General features: G+C 46.0%; 1 protein-coding gene across 1 annotated transcript in view; it reads right to left on the bottom strand.

Moving 5' to 3' along the window:
• LRMDA (leucine rich melanocyte differentiation associated) overlaps positions 1-2,014 on the bottom strand; it is a 993,794-nt gene extending 991,780 nt beyond the window's left edge. Inside the window, exon 1 of the mRNA XM_039872178.1 lies at positions 1,571-2,014. Within this exon, the coding sequence (XP_039728112.1) occupies positions 1,571-1,600 (30 nt within the window). The 5' untranslated portion in view covers positions 1,601-2,014. The remainder of the gene's footprint in view (positions 1-1,570) is intronic.
• Between the last annotated feature and the right edge of the window lie 19,178 nt (positions 2,015-21,192).

The following is a 21,192-nucleotide window of genomic DNA, read 5'->3' as shown; positions in this document are numbered from 1 at the left end:
TACTCAATAATGCTTCACCCACAGATCAGTGATTGCCTTTGGCTGCGTATAATGTACTAAAAGCAGGGGGTACAGGGAAAATCAAGTTTGGAAAATGGTGGGAGAGAAAAAGAGGCAGAGTAAAGTTCTCAGCCCCACTGTCAAGTCCTCCATGAAGCTGGAAACTACACCCAGAGAATGCTGGGTCTGAAATGAAGAGATCTAGGGTCTGAGAGGTAGGAGACCCTTCCTAGGCAAAGGCCCTCTCCTCCAGCTTCTCCCTCTAGGCAGCCAGGCATGTTAACTCCCAGAAGCAGTTTTCCTCTGCCAGCCAAATAAGACCCATCATTTTTAGCTTCTCCCCCAGGCTGGTACCTCCCTGGCCTGCTCGCTTCTGAACTCTGAAAAGGGAAAAAAACATTCCCTTTAGCCCAAAGTAATCTCAAAATCTAATTGTGCCCGACACTACCTGCCTTAGGCAATCCAAGGGGAGAGCTTCAAAACCTTAGAACTGTTTCTCTAGGGTGTGCAGGAAAGGGTGGGAAGTATGAGGGCTGGCTTAATCAGAGGTTAAAAGAGAGACCTGGCTTTTTCAGCAGGTAAACGGCACCTGGTCGCAGAGTAGCTGAGTCTGTCCCTCCAGCAATGACTGAAAATACGTGAGGTTTCACTACAGGGCTGAAAGCAAGTACAGCTGGTGTCTATCACTCAGACTTGAAACAGGAGGTTTGACAGTTCCCACAGACACCTGTGCAAAAAATCAGGTGCTGAAATAAAACTGGAGAGCTGTAGCCTTCTACCTGCCTTGGATAAGGGGCCTATCCTTAGGAGCCAGAGACAGTCTACAGCCAGCCCCTCCATCTACACATCATGATTTCACTATCTTTGGTGGGCCCGAGGCTTTTGCCTTCCTGGGCTCCTTCTGGGCTCCTTCCTCCATTTAAAACAAAAAACGAAAAACAAAAATAAAAAGCCCACACACTAATTTGTATACAAGCACACCTAGGAGATACGGCAGATTCTGTTCCAGACCACCACGATAAAGTATTGTGATAAATTCAGTCATAATCTTTTTGCTGGTAGAGGGTCTTGCCTTCAATTTATATAAAAAAAAAAAAAAAAAAAAAAAACCACAACTGTGAAGTTTAATAAAGGAATGGTGATAGGGGTGGAGGTGTGGGAAGTACAAATTGTTTTTTACAACCACATTGGTCTAAAAGATGATTGAAACAATGGACCAGAGATTTTTTCTTCATTATGAAAGAAATTAAAACTTTTGGGGAGAGGGGGGCCGAAAAGTACAGTGGGCTGTGGGCACTGATTACTCTGCCTGAAGTACACCCGGTGGGCCTTGGACAGTGAGCACTGGAGGCAGAGGGAAGTGAAGGGTACCAGATCGACCTGGGCGGGGGGGCCTTCCGCATCCCCCACAGAAGGGGTGTGTCAGGCCTGGGCACAGGACAGACTCCCCACCTTCAGACCTGAGGTGGAGCACGGAGCCCTGTTTAACCAGGGGGCGCCCCTCGCCTCAGTGTTCCCTCCCCAGACCGACTGTTCCGCAGCGGGGGCGGGGCTGGCCTGGCAGACTTACTTGAGTTCCACTGACCACGACCCCGGCCATGGCGACGGGGCGGACTCACTGCCCCTAACGCAGAACAGAGAACGTGACGGCGGCAGAGGCGGCGCGGGCCGGGCGCTTTAGTTCCGCACTGGGCGGTCAGCTGACCCTGCGGAAGCCCGAGGAGCAGGCTGGCATCTGAACCCCCGTTCAGCTCTGCGCCTGCCACCGGCCCTGGGCTTGGCCCTCGCGCAGATGAGCCTCCGCAACTCCACCTCGCGCCGCAACAGGTGGCCCGCAGCGCCTCGCTGGGCTGGCGAAGGCCGCTTGATTTCCCCGTGTGCCCCCGGGGCGTCCCAGGACCTATCGCGCATGACAAATCAGGGGAATAGGAATAGCGTCCCCCAAAATTCCATGCACAGAGCTCTACTGCGTTAATAAGGGCAGACAGGGGCTTAGGGGGCTTCTCATCAGGGGCGCCCCATCCGAGCCGTTAGTGGAGGAGAGGGTAAAAAGTCAGGCCTTTCCAATATTTCACAATCTGCATTACATAACTATCTTCAACTACAGGGAGGAAGGGCCTCTTGCCCAGAGCTCCCCTCCCCAACTTTTGAGTGGAAGGGAGGAGTGGAGAGGTTGAACTGACACCTGGTGGGATGGGGTTTCCATTTGGCGGGGGAGAGGGAAGAGGGGAATTGAATTTTCCTATAAAGTGCTGGCTCAGCTAATAGCACCCCCATTGACAGTAATAAACACTGGGAAGAGAATCGAATGATCTGCCCAAATTTCAGGCTTCTCTTTTTTTCTCCTTCCTCACAGAGAAAAGGTATTTGTGGGACTCAAAATCATCCATGGAGTCAGACACCACACATATACACACATACCTTCCCCTCATCTGGAAGTGAGGGCAGGCCCAGTGGGCAGGTGACTGAAAGCTCATGTCTGTCCTCAGCGGAAAAGATCCAGTGCCTATTTTTTCTTTCCCACCTCCATCCCCCGGATGCACAAAGCTATCACCAGATACCAATTTGTTGTCATACTATCACCTGTCCCCTATTGCTGCTAAGAACCAGACCAACCTTAACTGGCCTCTCCACTCTGCTCCCTTCATACCAGTGGGTATAGGCACCATTCAAATAGACAAAAGATAACTGAGTCCTAACTTGCCGGAGTAGGTCTCACGGAATTGCAGATACCTCAACTCAGTAGACAGATTTGTAATCGTAGCTCCCCACCTCTTTCCAGGCAGTGTCACAGGACTTTTCATTGTTCTGTGTGTCTAAACAGCACTTAGGAACTCCTGGTTGTGCAGCTGAGGATGATAATTATGTCCTGGTTAAGCATTGTGTGTCTGCCACCATTGTTTCTCAGGCTCAGTGCCAACACATTGTAATGTGAGCCTTTATTGTCAGCATTCTGATGAGCGGTGTTGACCTCTGAGGGTTGACCCTACTGCCCCTCTCTCTGCTGGAAGGAGCGGACATAGCAAAGTGGAGTTGTAAGAACATAGCTGTAAGAAAATTTGGCTGTGTTTGCTTTAGGGAGTTCCAGGAAATGCTGCAACAAAAGGTCCTGCAGGCCAAAAAAGAAAGCTTGCCCTCCAGAGATAAGAGGGATCAAAGAGAATCATTTGAGGCCTACTGCCTCATAGACCAGCTCCTCACACTCCTTCCTCCTTCTCTGCGGGATATACCCTCTCTGGTCCATTGTCTACTTTCGTCTGCCTTTCCTGGCTAAAAGGGAGGAAGTGGGCCCAGTCCCTGACAGTCAGGATACTCTGCCCTCCCCAAGCACCTTTCACCTTGGCCTTCCTAGAAAGGCTTTGACTGGTGAGAGAGGACATGTGGAGACAGACTTAAACCTACTCAGAGATAAAATTAGACTATATACTCTCCCCCTCCATAGGAGGAGCGTGCTCAAGGTCATCTCAGTCCTGCCCCTGCCTCCATACACTGCTGTGTCTTCTGAGCATAGACTGCAGACACTATCTGCCAATAACACCAAAGTGGGCAGAGATCTTTTCCACCTTTCCAGACTCCCTCACTACTGTTCCCTTCGCTGCTTAGCCGCAGGGTGACCATTCTAAAAGCCCAAGCTGACCCCACCTGAAATCTTTCAATGGCTCCAGATCAACTAATAATATAGTTCATATTATTAGTTGATATATAGATAATATAGAATTCTGATCATATATATTCTGATAATAACATGGAACCTCCCTCAAGATCTTTTATAATCCCATCAACACTTACCTCTCCTGTCTCTTCTACTACTTCTCACATCTTCTGCTTGGCTTTTGTTAGTTTTGCCTAGAATGACTCCCAAACCACTCTTGTCTCCACTGGGTGAATTCATTAGGAAGGCCAGTTGACTGTAGGAGAGAGATAATTGAGGAAATCACAGAAAATAAAGTTCAGAATAGCTTAGATTGAGGTGGGTTTTCGTGTTTGAAATGTAAGCTGATGACAGTAGGGAGCTACCAAAAGTTCTTGAGCAGAGTAGAAATTTGCTGAATATAATAGGGGAGGGCTCCTCTTGGATTAACCTCTGCTTACTCTCCTCAGTTTTTGAAAGCTGGTCTTCAGAACAGGAGAAGAAGGAGGAGAGAGAGCAAGGCGACGAGGAGACGGGGGAAAAGAAGGGAAAGAATCTGTATCTCTGAACTAAGGATGATTGGAAGAGGAGGGCAGGGATGACCTACCTCATCACCTTCTTGAACAAAAAGAAATACCAAAGGTAAAGTTCCTTGGATAATGTGCCCCTCCCTTCGGAAGGAGAGAGAGCAAAGGAATACTGAGATAGGGCTGACCCAGATGATACTTTGGAACACAAGTTTACAAGAGTGAATAGAGGAAATAAGTCTTGTCGGGGTTTCTCCTGAACACACCTCTTTCTACCCCTGCCCCAGGAGCACTGAGGGAAAGGGAAGGCTCATGTAGTCATCTGAGTTCTTCCTCACCCGCCCCCTCATCCCATTTCATGGCCAACTAAGAGCGAGCTGCCTATGCCCCCTGCCTCACCTCAATTATTCAACAGCTCCTCTACCCCAGCTTCCAAGGACCAGGTACTATGCTAGGCACTGGGGTTATACACAACTAAGACAAACCCTTCAGAAAAGATTTGTGTTCAGACATTTATAGTACTAAGTTGACAAGAAGTGCTGTAATTGTGATCCTATTTTCTGAACCTGAAATTAAGACATGTAGCCTAATTTTTACAGTGCATGCATGAAAACCACTGAACAGAAAGTTCAAGTCAGACCTGGCCTGGAAATCCTGGGCCTGTGAATTCTGGAACTCTTAACACGTCCATATAGAGAATGAGGAGGTTCAACACATACAACTCAGCATTTCCTTATCGTCCTTGATAAAGAGGGCAATATTTTATTCCTACTGTCATCTTTGTTATTATATTATTCTTCTTTGGCAGAAGAGGCCCTTTCCCCTAGAGTCCTTCCTCTATCACATTCCTGGGGACAAAAAGGAAGATCCTGTTTATTTCCAATCAAGAGAGTTGATTCTGGGGTTGGCCAGGACCAGCGAAATAGGAACTGATTCCTTAAATATTCCTTCAGCAGCTGAAAGAAGGACAGAACCAGTTAACAAAGTTTTATCAGCTTTCCTACCTATCCTCAGCCGGATTTCTATTCAGCCTGGCCACATTTCTTTCAGGCTTCTGGGTAGATTAAGATGGTTGCTGTAATTAATCATGCCCCAGCCCCTAATTCAGACTCACCACGTTCAGATTTCAATTTAAAAAAAAAAAAAAATAGGCTGAATGTCTGCATCCAAAATGCTCTTTGTTGCTGAGGCAGCCTTCTTTCAGCCTAAAGGAAAGAGTTTAGGAAGTTTAGGAAAAAGGAAATATTTCCAGGTCCTCTCTGCAGTATTTACACACATATGAGTGACTGAGGATGGTCTATGCTCCAAAACACCTCCCTCCTCTCCCAACTAGAATAAATTAAATTTTTAAATATATATTAAATGTAATCATAATGTCTGGCCTGAGTATTCATTGCACAAATATTAGTTTATTATTTAATAATATTATTATTTACTATTATAATTATTACTATTATTAATTCTCAGTGCCTCTGATTTCCCTTTTGATCTTACAATATTTTGCTGTTGTCTATACTAAAATACAAATATTAACAGGGAGTGAGGAAGGGAGTAGGTTCGGGATGGTGAGTAGTAAAGGGGCTTCTGCTTTTCACTCCATTTCTTCTGTGATTTTTGCAACATGCATATTACTACTTTTGTAATTAAAAACAAGAAGGGAGGAGATTGGGAAGGGGCAGGATTATTTTCACAAATCGTGAAAACAGCAATGAGAAACAAATGTTCTTCCCCAGTTTGCCTAGAACTTGCCCAATACTCCAAGTCCTTAGCTAGGCTCCAGAGGGAAGTCATCTGTGATTCAGGGACAGGGCTCATGTTGGTCTTTTGAGAAGGAAAGAGAACATTGACCAGAACAACCTGCTCAACTGTATATTGTCCAGTGGGGTCAAGGAGACCAGAGTCTAAGCTCCAGAGTCTAAGTTCCAGAATCCCATCTTGGCATGGAGAGGTTCTGCCACTTAGAGGATAAGGAACCTCTCTCCACCTCAATTAAAATATATGGAAATGAGATTTTGAGGCAGTAGGTGGTCCTCTAGCATCTATGTGTTTCTCAAGTACCCCCAAGTAATTTGGATTTGTGATCATCCAGTTTCACTGCTTTAGAAATCATCTATTCCAACTATTGATTGTGGAAACAGAGGCCAAAGAATGGAAGGGACTTGCCTAAGGTCACCTAGCAAATGAGCAGCTGACCCTAGACCAAACCACTGATCCAAAAAAATAAAATAGGACTCCTCCTATGTCCCAGTAAGAAGAGAGTGAAGAGACTGGGGCAGAGCGCCAGGAAGATGCCATTTCACATCTAATCGCTTCTTGTCACGTTGTAACCATTTTCCTCATATAGAGCCCCACGCTGATGGATCAGAAATAACATTTTCAAAGTTATATCTGCAAGGAAATGGCTATTAATGTTCTTCCTCTCCTTTTAGAGCACTGAGGAATACATATTAATTTTCTCTCTACTTATATTGCCTATTTGCAAATTGTATTCACTACCCAGTGCTCCAATTTGTCCTACCCCTGAAGAGATTATGATGAATAAATGTGTTCCTGGAAATAAAATAAAATAAAAAATTTGTCACTGAGATTTATTTTTATAATTATTTACAGGAATTATTTTAGAATATATGGGGGGCAATAATAATAATGCACACATGAGGGTTCTGGCGTGATTTACCAATATTAATTCAGAGTCTCTTTCTACTTCTCTGAAAGGAGCCCCAGCTCTCCGTGCAGCTCTGAGCCAGGAGCAAAGCAAGTATCAGCTGCACCTCGTACCACCAGTACCAGAAGGCAGAAGGTCAGATGAAGTGCTGGTCAAGCCTCGTAATGCCCAATACCCTGGCCTAGGAGTCCTGAGTTCATAACCTAGCTTTGCTACTAACTAGGTGGATACCCTTGGACAAATCTTTTCATTCCTAATGTCCTCGGTTTCCTTAGATGCAAACTAACTGACCTAAGCAGCTATTTATTACTAAAATAAGAATATAAGTAAGTATGTACATCTCCCCAAAATAAGGAGAGAGAAGACAGTCATTAGTAAATATTTATTGAGCACCTACTATGTGTCAGACACTGAGGGCACAATAAGAAACAAGATATATACAGTTCTTACTCCCACGAGGCTTACATTCTGGTGGGAGGACACAGGTAACAAGTAGATAAATAATACAGTTTCAAGTCTTTGAGATATATAATTTCAGAAAGCATTGACACATGCTATAAAGACAAAAGCAGACAATGTGGGGGACAGGTGGCTAATTTAGATACAATGTCCAAGGTCTCTGCCAGCCCTTCAGGGCCTTTCTTCTGTGAAATCCTTTATGAGCAGAATGTGGGCTGAACTTCAGCCCCACTCACAGAGTATTTGTGATACACAAACTGATGCACAAACTGCACAGCTTCAGACAGTTTTGGAGTATTCTGGGAAGGCTTCTCTAAGGGGAGCAACATCTGAGCTGAAATCTGAATAATAAGATGGAGCTAGCCATGAGAAGACTTGGAGGAAAGGTTTTCCAGGCAGAACAGTGATTGAAAAAGCTGTGAGTTTTCTCTTAGTCTCATGTTGTCACTTTGCTTATGCTTGAATGGTGAATTTGAACTCAAGTGCTTCCAAGGGCACAGTGTCATCACAGTCAGAAAGATGAGTATCCCAGGTACAGCTGCACCAGGCTTTGGATTGCTCCTAGCTCCAAAGTACAGGTGGGATAAGCCCTTGAGATGCAGCATCTGGATGCAGAGGCATTCATAGGCACACATAAATCTAAGGTAGACATCTAGGGGAAAAATGTTCCAGGCAGGAGGGTGTCTGGCAGGTTTGGAAAACGGCAAGGACATCAGAGTAGCTAGAGTGAAATGAGCAAGGGGGAGAGTAATGGTAAATGAAATCTTAGAGTAGGATGTGGGAAAGGGAATGTTCAGATCATTTAGGGCCTGATAGATTGAGGTTACGACTTAGGCTTGTACTCCAAGTAAGATGGGGAGCCTTGAGCAGAAGACCCACATTTTGTAAGGATTATTCTGGCTGCTGTGTTGAAAATGGACCATCGACAGGGAAAGGCAGAAGCAGGGAGACCAGAGAGCAGGCTATTGCAGGAAACCTGGAGACAGTGAGCAGTGCCTATATATACCTCGGAGATGGCATCAATAGAATTTTCTGATGGATTTGACGTGGAGAGTATGAGAAACACAGACATAAAGGGTAACGCCAAAATTTTGACCTGAGCAACCGGAAAGATAGAGTTGTCATATTGAAATGGATGAGAAAATTAGGAGATGGTTGGATCTGGGGATCACTTTTGGACCTGAGCAGTTTGAGATTATGTTGAGACACACAAGTGGAGTTGTCAAGAAGGAAGTTGGATCTGTTAAGAAAACAGGTCTGGATTAGAGTTAGAAATTTGAGAGTCCTCAGCTTTTAGATGGCATTTAAAGCCACAAGACGGGATGAAAAAGATCTAATGATTGGGCCCTAGAGCATTAACACAAAGGTCAAGGAGAAGGGAAGGAAGCGCAGAAAAACTGAGAATGAGCAGCTAAGGAAGGTAAGGAAGAACCAAATGAAGTCAGGCCCTGAAAGCCAAGAAAAGAAAGTAATCAAAAAAGATGAGGTTCCAACATAATGAATTTCAGGCAAGGATCATCAAGGAGATGTTGAAAGTACTGAGTGAACAGGAAATTCACATGGTCTTAAAATATCATCCCACAGGTTACCTATAAATCACAAAGGGGAAAATATACCTTTACAGTGGAGAGATCTGGTGGTCACAGTCCTACACAAGAGCTCAAACTTAGCATGCCCAAGGGTGAGACAACCTGATGATCTGGGGCTCCGATGTGACACAATGGGAAGTCCACATCGCCTACCTGGTAGCCTTGCCAGATCATTTAACCAGAATCTACTCATGAAGAAACAGACAAGCCCAGAAAGTGGAACATTTCTCAAGACAACTGGGCTAGACTGCCCAAAATGTCAATATCATGGAAAAAAGAAAAAGGGCAAGGAGAATGTTCTAGATAAAAGTGGACTAAAGAGACATGAAAACCAAGTGCAACACATGATCCTTTATTGGATAGTGGAACTGGCAGGAAAACAGCTAAAAAGACACTTTAAGGACAATTGGAAATGTTTAAATTTGAACCATATGATGATATAACTGATATTAAATTAACATTACTTTTCTTAGGTATGCTAATTGCATTGTGATTTTGTAAGAGAATGTTCTTTTCTTTAGGAGATGCAAGTAAAAAAATTAGGAATAAACATCAAAATGCCTACAGCTTTCATATAGTTCAGACAAAAGTGTGGGGGTGTATGTGGGTGTGTGTGGGTGTGTGTATGTGCATGAGAGAAAAAGAGAGAGTATTAACATGGTAACATGTTAGCTGACAAGTGTAGAAGAGAATTGGGCATTCATTATCCTATTTTTTTAATTTAAAAAAAATTTTATAAATAAAATGGTAAGGAATAAAGGAGGAAGGAATAGTCAATTTGTCCAATGCTACTTAAGGTCAAGTAAATTGAGGATAGAGAATTCACCATTGGATTTAACAACATAGAGGTCATTGGTGACCTTGAATACGAGGAGAGAGCAAAAGAGGTAGGCTGGGACCAGATCATGAAGAGATAGGTAGGCCTCACTTTGAGCTCACTGAAAGTAAGTGGTTATTAAACATTTGTGTTTTGGAGCCATTGGTCTGACAGGTGTAGGTAGAATGCTTTAGGAGGAGAGAGTAGAAGCATGAAAATGTCCTCACAGGCTCTGAAAATGCACTGGACCCCGTGTGAAGGGCAGTAAGGGCCTGAAAGGAGAAACTGTAGAGCCTCTTCCATGTGCCTGGCATTGATCCCTACTATTTGGTATTGTTATGTACATTTATATCTGTCCCTAATTTCCCAACTAGTTGGTCAGCTCCTAGAATGTAGGGAACCGGGTTTAAATCTCAAAATATCTCCAGCCTCACAAAGAATAGGTGATCTATAAACCGTGAAAGACAGAGGCAGAGAGGGAGGAGGAGGACAAAGGCCATAGTTTAACACTCTCCCTAAAAGCTCACCATGCTGACTCCCAGTTGTGAGGACCACCTTTCACTTCTATGGGAGAGGGTGAAGTTACATAGACGCCATTGCTGCCAGTCCCCCAATTCCTGAGTTAGAACCCCGGTAGGAAGCCTCCTTGAAACAGCCCACAGTGCTCTCTCTCTCCTAAAGCTGTTTGCAGTAAGTGACTCACCCAATTAAGAGCATCTACATAACAAAGCCTCACCGGGCTGCAGAGGTCACAGAGACTGTGAAGTGTGTCTTCAGTGTGTGCTGTGGAGAAGGTTCTCTAATTACTAGTCATTTCTACCCCTCAAGAACCTGTCAGCCTTTGAGATGCAAGGGATAAAAGAATCCCCAAATTCCCACCCCACACCAATCACTTCTCCCTCCCCTGCATTTCAAACCTGTGACTAATAAGTGCCAGGGATGGGACTCTGCCCACCTGACTCAGATCCGGGAGGGAGGAAGGAGAGGAAAAGGTTGCCTCAATTGGGAGCATTTTTTAGTAAAAGAGAATTGGGAGGGGCAAAGAAGCAAAGAGAGTTCTGGAAGCACTGCACTGTCATCTGTTAAATGAACAAACAAAATTTATATTGTTTTTTTTTCCTTTATTTATAAAGGTAATTAACATTTATAGTAGAAACTACAGGTGAGCAAGAAAAAAGTTAAAATCACCCATGATCCCACCCCCTAAGAGATGACCAGTGGCTGGTTACACACATCCTTGCGGCCTGCATTCTAGGTGACATGGATGAACTGTGGATGTGTGCATGTCCCTGCTCTTTCATAAACAGATCTTTACATCTAATAGTATATCTCCAACATCTCTCCCCATGGGCACGTGGAAAGAATGTTAGAGCTAGCAGGGATGCTGAATTGAGCTAGCAGAGAAGGTGCCTTTGGGCATTAGAACAAGAGAGGGAGACATTGCCAGAATTTCTGAAAGCTGAAGGAGACCATTATGAGGCAGGAAAGAGCCCTGACCTTTGGAACTTGGGCAAATGACCTCCTCTCTATGAACCTCAGTTTCCTAATCTGTAAAATGGAAATAGCAGTACATATCTTATAGAATTGCTATGAGAATTAAAGGAAATCATGATTGCGAAAGAATTATACAGAAACTGGATATTTTACTACTTGTTTTAATAAGTGTCCATTTGTGCATATTTTTTACTTAACCTTCTGCTAGTCTGTTAGAAATATAAAGAAGGCATCTGCTTCAGGCCTGGAGGAGCTTAAACTCTAATTGGGAAGTTGAACACATACATGTACAAACTTAAACAATATGAATCCAAATAGTTAATAAAATATATCAATTAGTAGATACTTAAGCACAGTCAGCACTCCAGTGGTTCACAGGTAAGAAAGAACATAAGGGATGATAATAAAGATGATGATGATGATGGTGGTGATGATGATGATGATGATAATCACCTTGAGCACTTTCTATGTGCCAGGCACATGTGTTGTCTCATTTAATTTAACCATTTTCCTATAAAGTAAGTACTATTATCACATATATTTTGCACAGGAGGAAACTGAAACTTCAAAGAGGTTAAGAACCTTGCCCCAAGTCACACATCTAGGAAATGTGGCAGTACTGTTCTTTAGAATCAAGCAGTTGGACACTGGAGCACACATGCAGAAGCATTATGATCTGCTCTGATGGAGATAGGGAAGAGGGAGCTAAGTCCTGAGCTGGATGGTACAAGAGGGAGCCTCAGAAGCAAAGACTGGACCAAGAAGGCTGTGTTGATGCTATGGGGAACATCCCAATCTGGCCAAATGGCTAGTCTCAGGGGATAGTGAAAAATAAGATTTAATGATAATAAGGTTGCAGGAGAGGAGCTAAGGCATGTGAAACATCTTTTGGTGGGAAATGGGTTGCCCATGAAGTTTTGGGGCGATGCAGGGTCCAATCAAAGCAGTGTTTGGGAAGCAGGACTGCATGGAGACATCTGAGGAGATTTTTAGGTGGAGGTGAAGAGGACTGAAGCTGGAGCAGAAGCACCGGAGTGGGGCAGGTGAGGATAGACGCTATACTTCCTAGAAAGCCCTTGTTCCCCTACTTTTTATCTTTGTAAGACTTTGGGCTAATCAACATTTGGTTCCCATGACCTCTGGTCTCATTTTGGCACATTTACTAACTCCTTGCACACTTTGGTTCTGCAGGAAGTAGCTCATTCATTTATTCATTCCATAAGTGTTTATGGAGCTCTCATGTCAATGGGAAAATCATTTATACAAATTGGGGGCTAATTATTATTAAAGGGGGAGGAGATTGAAGATGATGCTGATGCTCTTACAGAGCTGATCCTCACCAGACTCCACCCCAACTCCCCCACTATCCCCAGTCTGATGGATCTTCCCTCTTCACATCAGCCAGTTCTCTAGGCCACTGCTGCCATTTCTCACCCCCACAGCCCCTCATCCCTGATAAAGGAGCTGGTCTCCCACCAGTGGATGGCAAAAAGGCCCCCATTACTTCTGAAGAGGCGGGGCAAGAAGATTAAGGACATGGCAAGGCCTTTGGCTCTTCAAATGAAACTTGGCAAATGTGAGAATGTGGCAAAACTGTGTGGTAGAAAGAGTCCCCGAGAGGTCAGCAGATTCAGTAGCAAAGGTGGGGACTGAGGAAGAAAACTCTTTGAAAATGGATTCATGTAACCAAAATTTATTGAATATTGTTGATGTATGTGGTAAATTCTGCAGGAAATAAAAGTAGGGTGACATCACTCATGTTTTAGAAAAGGTGAAGGGAAGGAAGGGTAAAAGTAGAGAAAGAGTTAAGAAAAAAAAAGAGAAAAAAAGAATAAACACTGAACCCAGAGACATGAAGTGTTTGGCCAAGGTCAAGGGTTGGGGAAAGTACAGTGAGTGCAGTGTGATGGGAAAACCCGCTACCTACCTCTTCCTTGGTTCTTCTCATACACCAGACCTCAAAATGCTTCAAGCCACCATCTTCCCAAGGAAATGGAGCCCAGAGGTATTCCCATGCCACTGATTGCATTCCATAAACATTTTTTTCAGCACTCCAAAGTACTAGGCACTTACTCTTAAGCTCTGCTGAGAAGAATCAGAGTTGATTGTCACCTAAAGTGGTCAATCTTGACAGTGTCCTTTGATGCCTTAGAAACCTTAATCAGACATATTGAGTGCCATTGAGGCTTGTGGGGCGAGAGGGTTAGAATTAAAGGGGAGAAATTATGCACATTCTTGAACCATATGGAGATAATAATTCTTTTCTCACTGGGCTTTGGTAAGAATTAAATAAGGTAATATTGTGAAGCTACCTAGAATAGCGTCCAAAACACAGTAGGCATTCAATAAAATCATCTGAACATTATGTATGTTCTCTCACTCAGTTCTGGCACGATAGTTTCTCTTTACTGAATTTAACAGTTTTTCCATTGAAATCATGGCCTGGTTGGGTTGGAGGTATTCAGCCAGGCTGCTTGGTGTTGGGGCTCCCACCAGTACCCATCATAAAAAATAATCACCACCAAACCTGTTTAGAAGTTACCCAAAAAGCCATGCTATAGCAAATCTATGAATATTCTTGGTTGTGAGTGGCAGAAACTGGCTGGCTCTGGCTAATTTAAGCAGAAAATGAATCTATCAGAAGGATTTCAGGAAGCTCGGAAAATCAGTAAGAAGACTGGAGACCCAGACTTGGGGAAATGGACAGGAACTGAGAGTGGCTGGGAAATAGAGGATGTAGTTGGTCATGCTACTGCAACAGTCTGGTTAGGCCACTGCCTGAGTGGCTGTCGTTATCACACCGGACATGGCAGTAACTGTCCTCTCCACTCTATCTCCCTTAGACAGTCAATGCCTTTGATTTGGGCTCAATGCTCCTTCTGGGCTATTAGCATCTCTGTCTCTGCTGAGAAGGCTGTCCAACCTACTCCAATCCTCTGCTCACCTGTTAACAGTCAAATATCCTGCTGATGGAGCCTCAGCTATCAGGGGCAGGGAGAAGGAGGACATGGCCCCTTCGGCTTCTGTAGTTGGAAGCAAGCTTTGCATTATAACAAATAGGAAGGGGGTTCAGAGGATAAGCAGACAAAAAAGATAAATACTATATGTCCACAATCTGATAGTTTATAGAATCACTGAGGGTTAAAAGTATGATGAGACCTGACTCCAGGTGACTTTGGGCTATTCTAAAATACCAAAGCCATCTCTCAAGAATGTTTGAAGGAAAGTCTTTAATAGGTTTCTAAAAATTTTTTGAACCACTATGGTGGTATACCTAGGATGGAAACACTATTGGAAATAAAATTTACCAAAGGGGACAGGTAAAGAATATATTTAGCTGCAAATATAAAATTTTCCAATTTCATTGCATTAAATAAATAGGGATTTTATTTTTCTAATATAGCAGAAGTTTTGAAAATTGGGTGATTGTTAGAGATGGCTCAGTGTCCCAGTGATGCCGGGATTAAATGTCTCTCTGCTATTTTCTTGGACTTTTCCTCATGGTCACAAGATAGCTGCTATAGCTCTAGATGTTATATCTAAGTCCACAGAAGGAAGAAGGGAGAGATGGGAGGAAAGGGAAGGGTCAAAATATCTTCATCATCTCCTTTGATCAGGAAAACAAGAGCGTTTGCCAAAATTGAGTCACGCGGTGATCCCTAGCTACAAGAATGATTGGGAAAGATGAAAACAGGATTATCATGATTGGTGTACACCAACTGTGAGCCACTGTCTGGGCCTGGCACACTGCTATAATATTAAGCTTAGGAAGGAGAGAAGTGGATTTTGGATTGCATATCTAAATTCTGGTGTAAGATTTGGGCATTGCAGGATTGGAAGTTAGACATATAAGCATGGGGACAAAGGCCTTCTAGGGAGAGGTGCTAGGAGCGCATGTAGGGGGAACAAAAAATCAGATTTGGCTGGGGTATAAGGCAGCTGCACTTTCGGCAATCTGTCCTACAGAAATAAAGTCTGATTCCAAGGTTATAGACACAAGAATTTTATTAGTAAAAAAACAAAACAAAACAAAACTGATAACAACCTATATGACCATCTACAAGGGAATGGTGAAAAAAATGGGGAATAAATATTCTATGAAATACTATGCCGCTAAAAAATTAGATCTAGATCTGTAGACCCACTGTCATAGAGAAAGAATGAGAAAGTTACGCAGAACTCTAATACGATCATTTCTGTATAAACAAACAATAATACAATAGCACCATATATACGAGTATAGTTTATATGAGCATGGTGAACATGGAGAAAGGGATAGAAGTTCTACCCCAGGCCGTTAACACTGAATATATCAGGAGACTGGGTGGCAAATGGAGAGGAGATGGGAGCGATCATAACATTTCTCTTTATATATCTGTGAGTGCTTTGCAGGTTGAAGTTGGTGTGTCTTTTATAACTTTGGAATGCAATTTAATCAAAGCTTTTTAAAAGCAATTGAGAACTAGATTATGAAGAGCCAAGTGTTACATGTGGAAAATAGAGAGCCACTGAAGATTTTTGGGCAAGGAAAGAATGTAATCAAGAAAACTAATCTGGCAAGAGTAGATATAATAGATTAGAGGCAAGAGAGGCTGGGGATGTACAGACTGGAAAGTTCTTATAGCAGCAGCTCAATCTGAAGCTAATAAAGTACTAAATTGTGATAGCAGTAATATGCGAAGTGAGGAAGAGGAAAGGGAGCCTAGGCTACATACAGCCCTGGGACATATATGCCCAAATGGTAGGAGGAGCGGTCATGGGTGATGGGTGTTTTTCCATTAAACTGTGTCAATTAACACATCTTGCACCTTGAAAATCTGAATAAATGGCTGAGAAACCATAGATATTTCTCCCCTCTAACATTCAGTTATCTGATATTCACAATATCAAGACTCAAAATTTTTTTCATGAGATTTCTGTTATCTCCTTTATTAAACTGAAAACATCTTAGGATGTGAAACCATAGAGAATACTAACTGATGGTCTCCAAAAGTGCTTTTAACCTAAAAAGTTTTTCATTCATTCAACACAGGCGATAGTACATACGAATGCTCTTTTCTTCATTAATTCTTTGAAGAAATAGCCCCAGTCCCTGACCCCTCAAAGTTACCATTCAGTGAAGGGGACAGACTTGCAACAGGAAATCCCATGTACGGTAAGAGCTCTAAGACAGGGGTCCCCAACCCTGGGGCTGCAGACTGATTCAAGTCCGTGGCCTGTTAGGAACCAGGCCACACAGTAGGAGGTGAGTGGTAGGCGGGCAAGCAAGCAAAGCTTCATCTGTATTTGCAGCTGTTCCCCAACACTAGCATCGCTGCCTCAGCTTCACCTCAGATCATCAGGCATTAGATTCTCATAGGAGCACCAGTCTCTGGTGCCAAAAAACTTCGGACCGCTGCTCTAAAGAGTGTTTCAGGAGCCCTAAGTACCAGGTGGGAGGGTGCAGGAAAGTGGCGTGTAAGATGAGACCTGAAGAAAGAGGTGCAGTGAGCCAGCTGAAGAGAAGGACAGAGGTCATTCCAGATAGAAGGAAAAGCATTAACAAGGTCCTGGGGTGGGAAGTAGCATGGCACTTTAGAGTAACCAAAAGGCAGCCATTGATAGCAGGAGCTCAGGGGGAGGGGGAGTAGGACATAGACAAAGGCAGAAAGGTGAGCTAAGGCAAATCAAGCCTCAGACATGCTAGCCATGGGCTCAACTTGACCCCTAAGAACAATGAGAACCCAGGTGCTTTTAAGCAAAAGAGAAATATGGTCTGATGTGCTTTTTAAAAAAGATCACTTAGGCTTTGGCAAGTACAGAGAAACAACGGGAGGATACTCTTTGGTCGGGTTTCCTTCTCCATCAGGCTGCGAGCTGCCCAGGGGCTGAATTGAGCCCATCCCATTAATACCTTTCTCCTCCTCTGTGCAGGACCCCTCCAGCGGAGCAAGGCCTCAGCTGCAAGTGGATGTGGTTAACCGGCCGCAGACACTCCCCCATAAGGTAAGTAAAAACCCAGGAAGATTCCCCTCAGATGGGTTGGAATGCTGGGGATCTGAAGAAAAGAAACAATAAGAACGTGGATGAGATGGGTGTGAGGTAAGGCAAATTTCTCCTCTCCGTGCCTCAATTTCTTTATAAAACCGGGCATTCGTGGTACTTACCTCAGAATGTTGCTTGAGGGCGTAATTTATACATAGTTCTTAGTATCTGGCGCAAAGCGAACGCTCAGAAGGAGTTAACTTTTGTTTTTGTTCTTCCTGAAAGATAAACAGGACCCTGTTGGCACGGATATGTATACCTTACTGTCTGAGGGGACAACTGGCCAGATCCCAGAGAATGTTTGAGCCCCTGGGCCAGGCAGGTCTCAGGACTATCAAAATACCAAAATTTGACAGTCTTACGTATGAGTTTGGGCCGAGGTTGCTAGTGTGTAGGTGCTTCTGTTCCTGTGATTTAAATTCCGTAAAACAGAACCCCCAGCTGGAGAAAAGGAGCGGCGCACTGCCCTTCGTCGTGGCCCAGGCTGTGCGCCAGGCCCGGGACAGGGGTCAGAGATCCCGCAGCCTTGCCTGCGGGGGCGGAGCCTAGAGAGCTGGAGGCGGGCCGGCGTGGCGGAGGGGCGGGATCGGCTCGGCAGCCCAAGGCCCCGCCCCCAGCGGAAGTGCCGGAGGGCCCGCCCCGCTCTTCGGAGGCCAGTTCTTTCAATTAGGCTCCTAGACTGAGTTCGTCCAGGATCCCAACGCCAGGTTCGAAGAGGAGGCTGCGTATCTGACTGTCTCGGGTGGTGCTTTCTGTCTGTCCCACTCCCCCGCCCTCTCTCCCATTTCTGTTATCCGCGCGGCTGCAGACGCCGCTGGGGACTGCACAGGTAAAGACGGCTAGTGAGGGCGCAGGTGTGGGTGCCTCCCAAGCTGGATCGGCAGGGGAGAGAGGCTGAAGGCACGTGCCTGGCTTTTTCCCAAAGCATTTGTGTTGACAGGAGCTCGGGAAGGGCAGACGTAGACCCCACGAAGGCTGCTGTGCACTGGGGAGGCAGAGGGGTGAGACTGAAGCCCCCATAGCTTGGGGGCTGGATCATTTGTGTCCCCGCGTCGTGCGCAGGCTCCGTTGTGCCTGGGAGGTAGAGAGCTGGTTGGGCAGGGGCAGGTCGAGGTCGCGACACGGGAGGGTTATCCCCCACACACTCCCTGCAGTGACTAGGGTCTGACAGCCGTCCCGCCTGAACGCGGACGATCCCAGGTTTACAGAATGAAAATCAATAAAAATCGATGGAATGGCAAAAAACACGAAACGTGTTGGATTGTTATTATTTGCGCTTGTTAAATTCCTTTTATTTTATTTATATTTTACTTCCTTCTTGGAAAAGGTGGCTTCGGCTTGGACCAGGGCCTGGTAGAGGTACGCAGAACGCCCCCTGGTCTCCCGGCAGCGGGCGAGGGCCTGTCCTCCGCCCCAAGCCGCGCAAACTTACCAGAGCGGCGGTGCGGGGTCGGACACCGGAGGGGAGCTCACGGTGCACTCGGCTTCCGAATACTGCTTTCTTCCGCGCCTCATTGTCCGCACTTTAAAGAGATGCCCCCCTTCCACCCGCATTTCCCCGGTTCACCACCCCCACGCCCTGGGGGCCGCGCCTCCTCCCCTCCCCCGAGCTCTCTCCAGCGCTTTAAATAATGATATTTGCATGCAGGGAGCGATTCATAAATATGTCAGGGCCGGTGAAATATAGGCAACATTTCAAACTTTCTATTTAAAAAACATGAATTATGGCCGCGGAAAATGTGTTCCCATTTAAAGGCGATACGAAGTATTTGGTGTCTCGTCCTCGGGCCCATCCATCACGCAGACAATAAAGAGAGTTTTTCGCCCTGACACCCGCGATTTATGGGCGCCCTTCTCTGCCCTCATCACTCACCCGCCGCGGCCGGCCGGGCGACAGGCCCTGCGGAGAGACCGGCCGCAGCCCCCCCCTCGCCAACCCGCGCGCGCACTTTGCGCCCTCGCTAGCCCCCCAGGACTGCCGCTCCCAAGAGGAAGCGCTCGGTCTGAGGAGTTGGGAGGTAAGCGGTGATGGTCTGGGCAGCCCGTGGGAGCGGAAACCACACTCGTCTTCTCACCTCCGCGCAAGCCTGTCTTAGGGCTGAGGCTGAGCGGGCGGAGCAGCGGCCTCGAGTGCCGGCTCTGCGTCTGGGCCTCGTCCGCGGATCGCCGCGCGCCGCGGCGCGGGGAAGTTTGGAGTGCAGGCCGAGGGTGGTTATTTACGCGCGGTATCGAGGTGAGGGGAGAGGACTGTGCGGGGGGCTCTCCAGGCGACTTTCTGGCCATTCTGCCCTCAGAAAGGCTCTCTGCTCCCAAGCTTTCTTGCGCCCCGTTGGGCGGATGCTTCTGCACATAGCTTTCTTCAGCTTTTACAAAGCTTCCTCCTCCCTGATGCAATCCCCACAGACACATCCTAGGCGTTCGCAGCACCTTAGAAACTATTTTTACGGACGGAGCCGAGGAGTTGGCGAGAAGTAAAGAAGGGGAGGCGCCTTCCCTACCGCTTTGCCTCGGGCCAGGCTCCGCCGCCCTGTGCCCCCTTCGCCCACCGCCCCACCTCGTGTGCGCACACACTAGCGCACTGTCCTTGCAAAGCCGACACCGAATCTGTGCTGCAAACTTGAGGAAGAAAGTTTGGGCTTCATCTGCCACGGAATTTGCTTTCAGTTTTCGCCGCGGGCGTACTCGGCCCCGCGGTTTCCAATGCACCCGCAGAAGTGAGGCCGCTCGGTCCAAGGGCGCTGATAGTCCATCCTCCCTCGGAGGCCGGACCAGCCGCCTCACTAGCACGAGGAGCCACTTTGTGTCCCGCCCTGGGCCGATGCGTCTGTGTACACCAGAATTGGGAGCCATTTCCTACCGGATGCCTGCGAGCTGGATTCATTCGGATACAGGCAGTGCAAACCGCAGCCAGAGAAATCCCGTCGATTCTAAAAATGACAAGGTTGAATTTATTAGATCAAGATTCATGTGTAGTGAAGGGAGATGAAAATTATACAAATACTCCACGTCCAGTGAGAACGGAATATCGCTTCCGGCTCAAGGGCATGTAACATAACATCTGATTACTTAAATCTATAGAGGGATGTAAAATATCATTAAATTCTCTGTGTGAACATATAGTTAAGTTGGAAAAATTCTAGACCAAGTGTCTTTTTACAGCCCCTGCTTGGGTTTAATCTGGGCTCGAGATAGCACTTATGTCCCAATAACCACTCAGCGAATATTTCCTATAGCCAGAGTGAGTTCCACATCATTAAGGGGTGCGGTATGTGTACTTCTTTAAATATCTGCTGTATGGCAGAGGTGAAATAAATACATTTCAGAAAAACAGGCGCGCAAGTAACTGCGCCACCACATCGCTACAAATATTTCTAGGTATAGAAATAAATATTCCTACAAGGTCGGCTGTGGAAAGTGTGCACAAATAGAAGGGATTTCTGGAACCTGGGGGTGGGGGCCACCGGTCCTGCAGCTCCAGGTGACTAGCACCCTGAGGCGGGCTCTATTCGATTTTCGCGCCCTCGGACCCCGATGTGACAGCTGGGAGAGGCTTGCCCGGGATCGCCAATACTGCCTTGGGGGGTTCTCGCGGATACATGGGCGATGAGGAAGCTTCCGCCGGGCTCTGAACCCGGCATTTAGGATAGCAGGGCCTAGGGGCCCGCGGGCACCCAGTCCCCCTGAGACATTTCAACAATCCCTCAATCCTGGCTCCACCCAGCGCAGGCTGTGGCCATTTGGGCCTACCGATTTGGAGCAAGAGCGCGGAAAAGGCGGGTTGCGCTTGGTTCTGAGGAGTCTCCAAGTGCCAAACCAAAGTCACAGGAACGAAGGCCATGATTTCACGTCCATGAGGAATCAAAGCCTCACCCGGCCCGTGGAGCGCCAGTTTGAGGCCACAGAAGCAGTTATCTGGGTGTATTTACTTAATGAAATGTTAGGTACCCTTTCTCATACTCGGTGCTGAGGCCCAGGTGACCCGTGGG

The sequence above is a fragment of the Pteropus medius genome, unplaced genomic scaffold, assembly GCF_902729225.1.
Source record: "Pteropus medius unplaced genomic scaffold, Ma_sr-lr_union100, whole genome shotgun sequence".
NCBI lineage: Eukaryota > Metazoa > Chordata > Mammalia > Chiroptera > Pteropodidae > Pteropus > Pteropus medius.
Note: the sequence above shows the minus strand (reverse complement) of the source record. Positions and strands in the feature narration are given on the sequence as shown.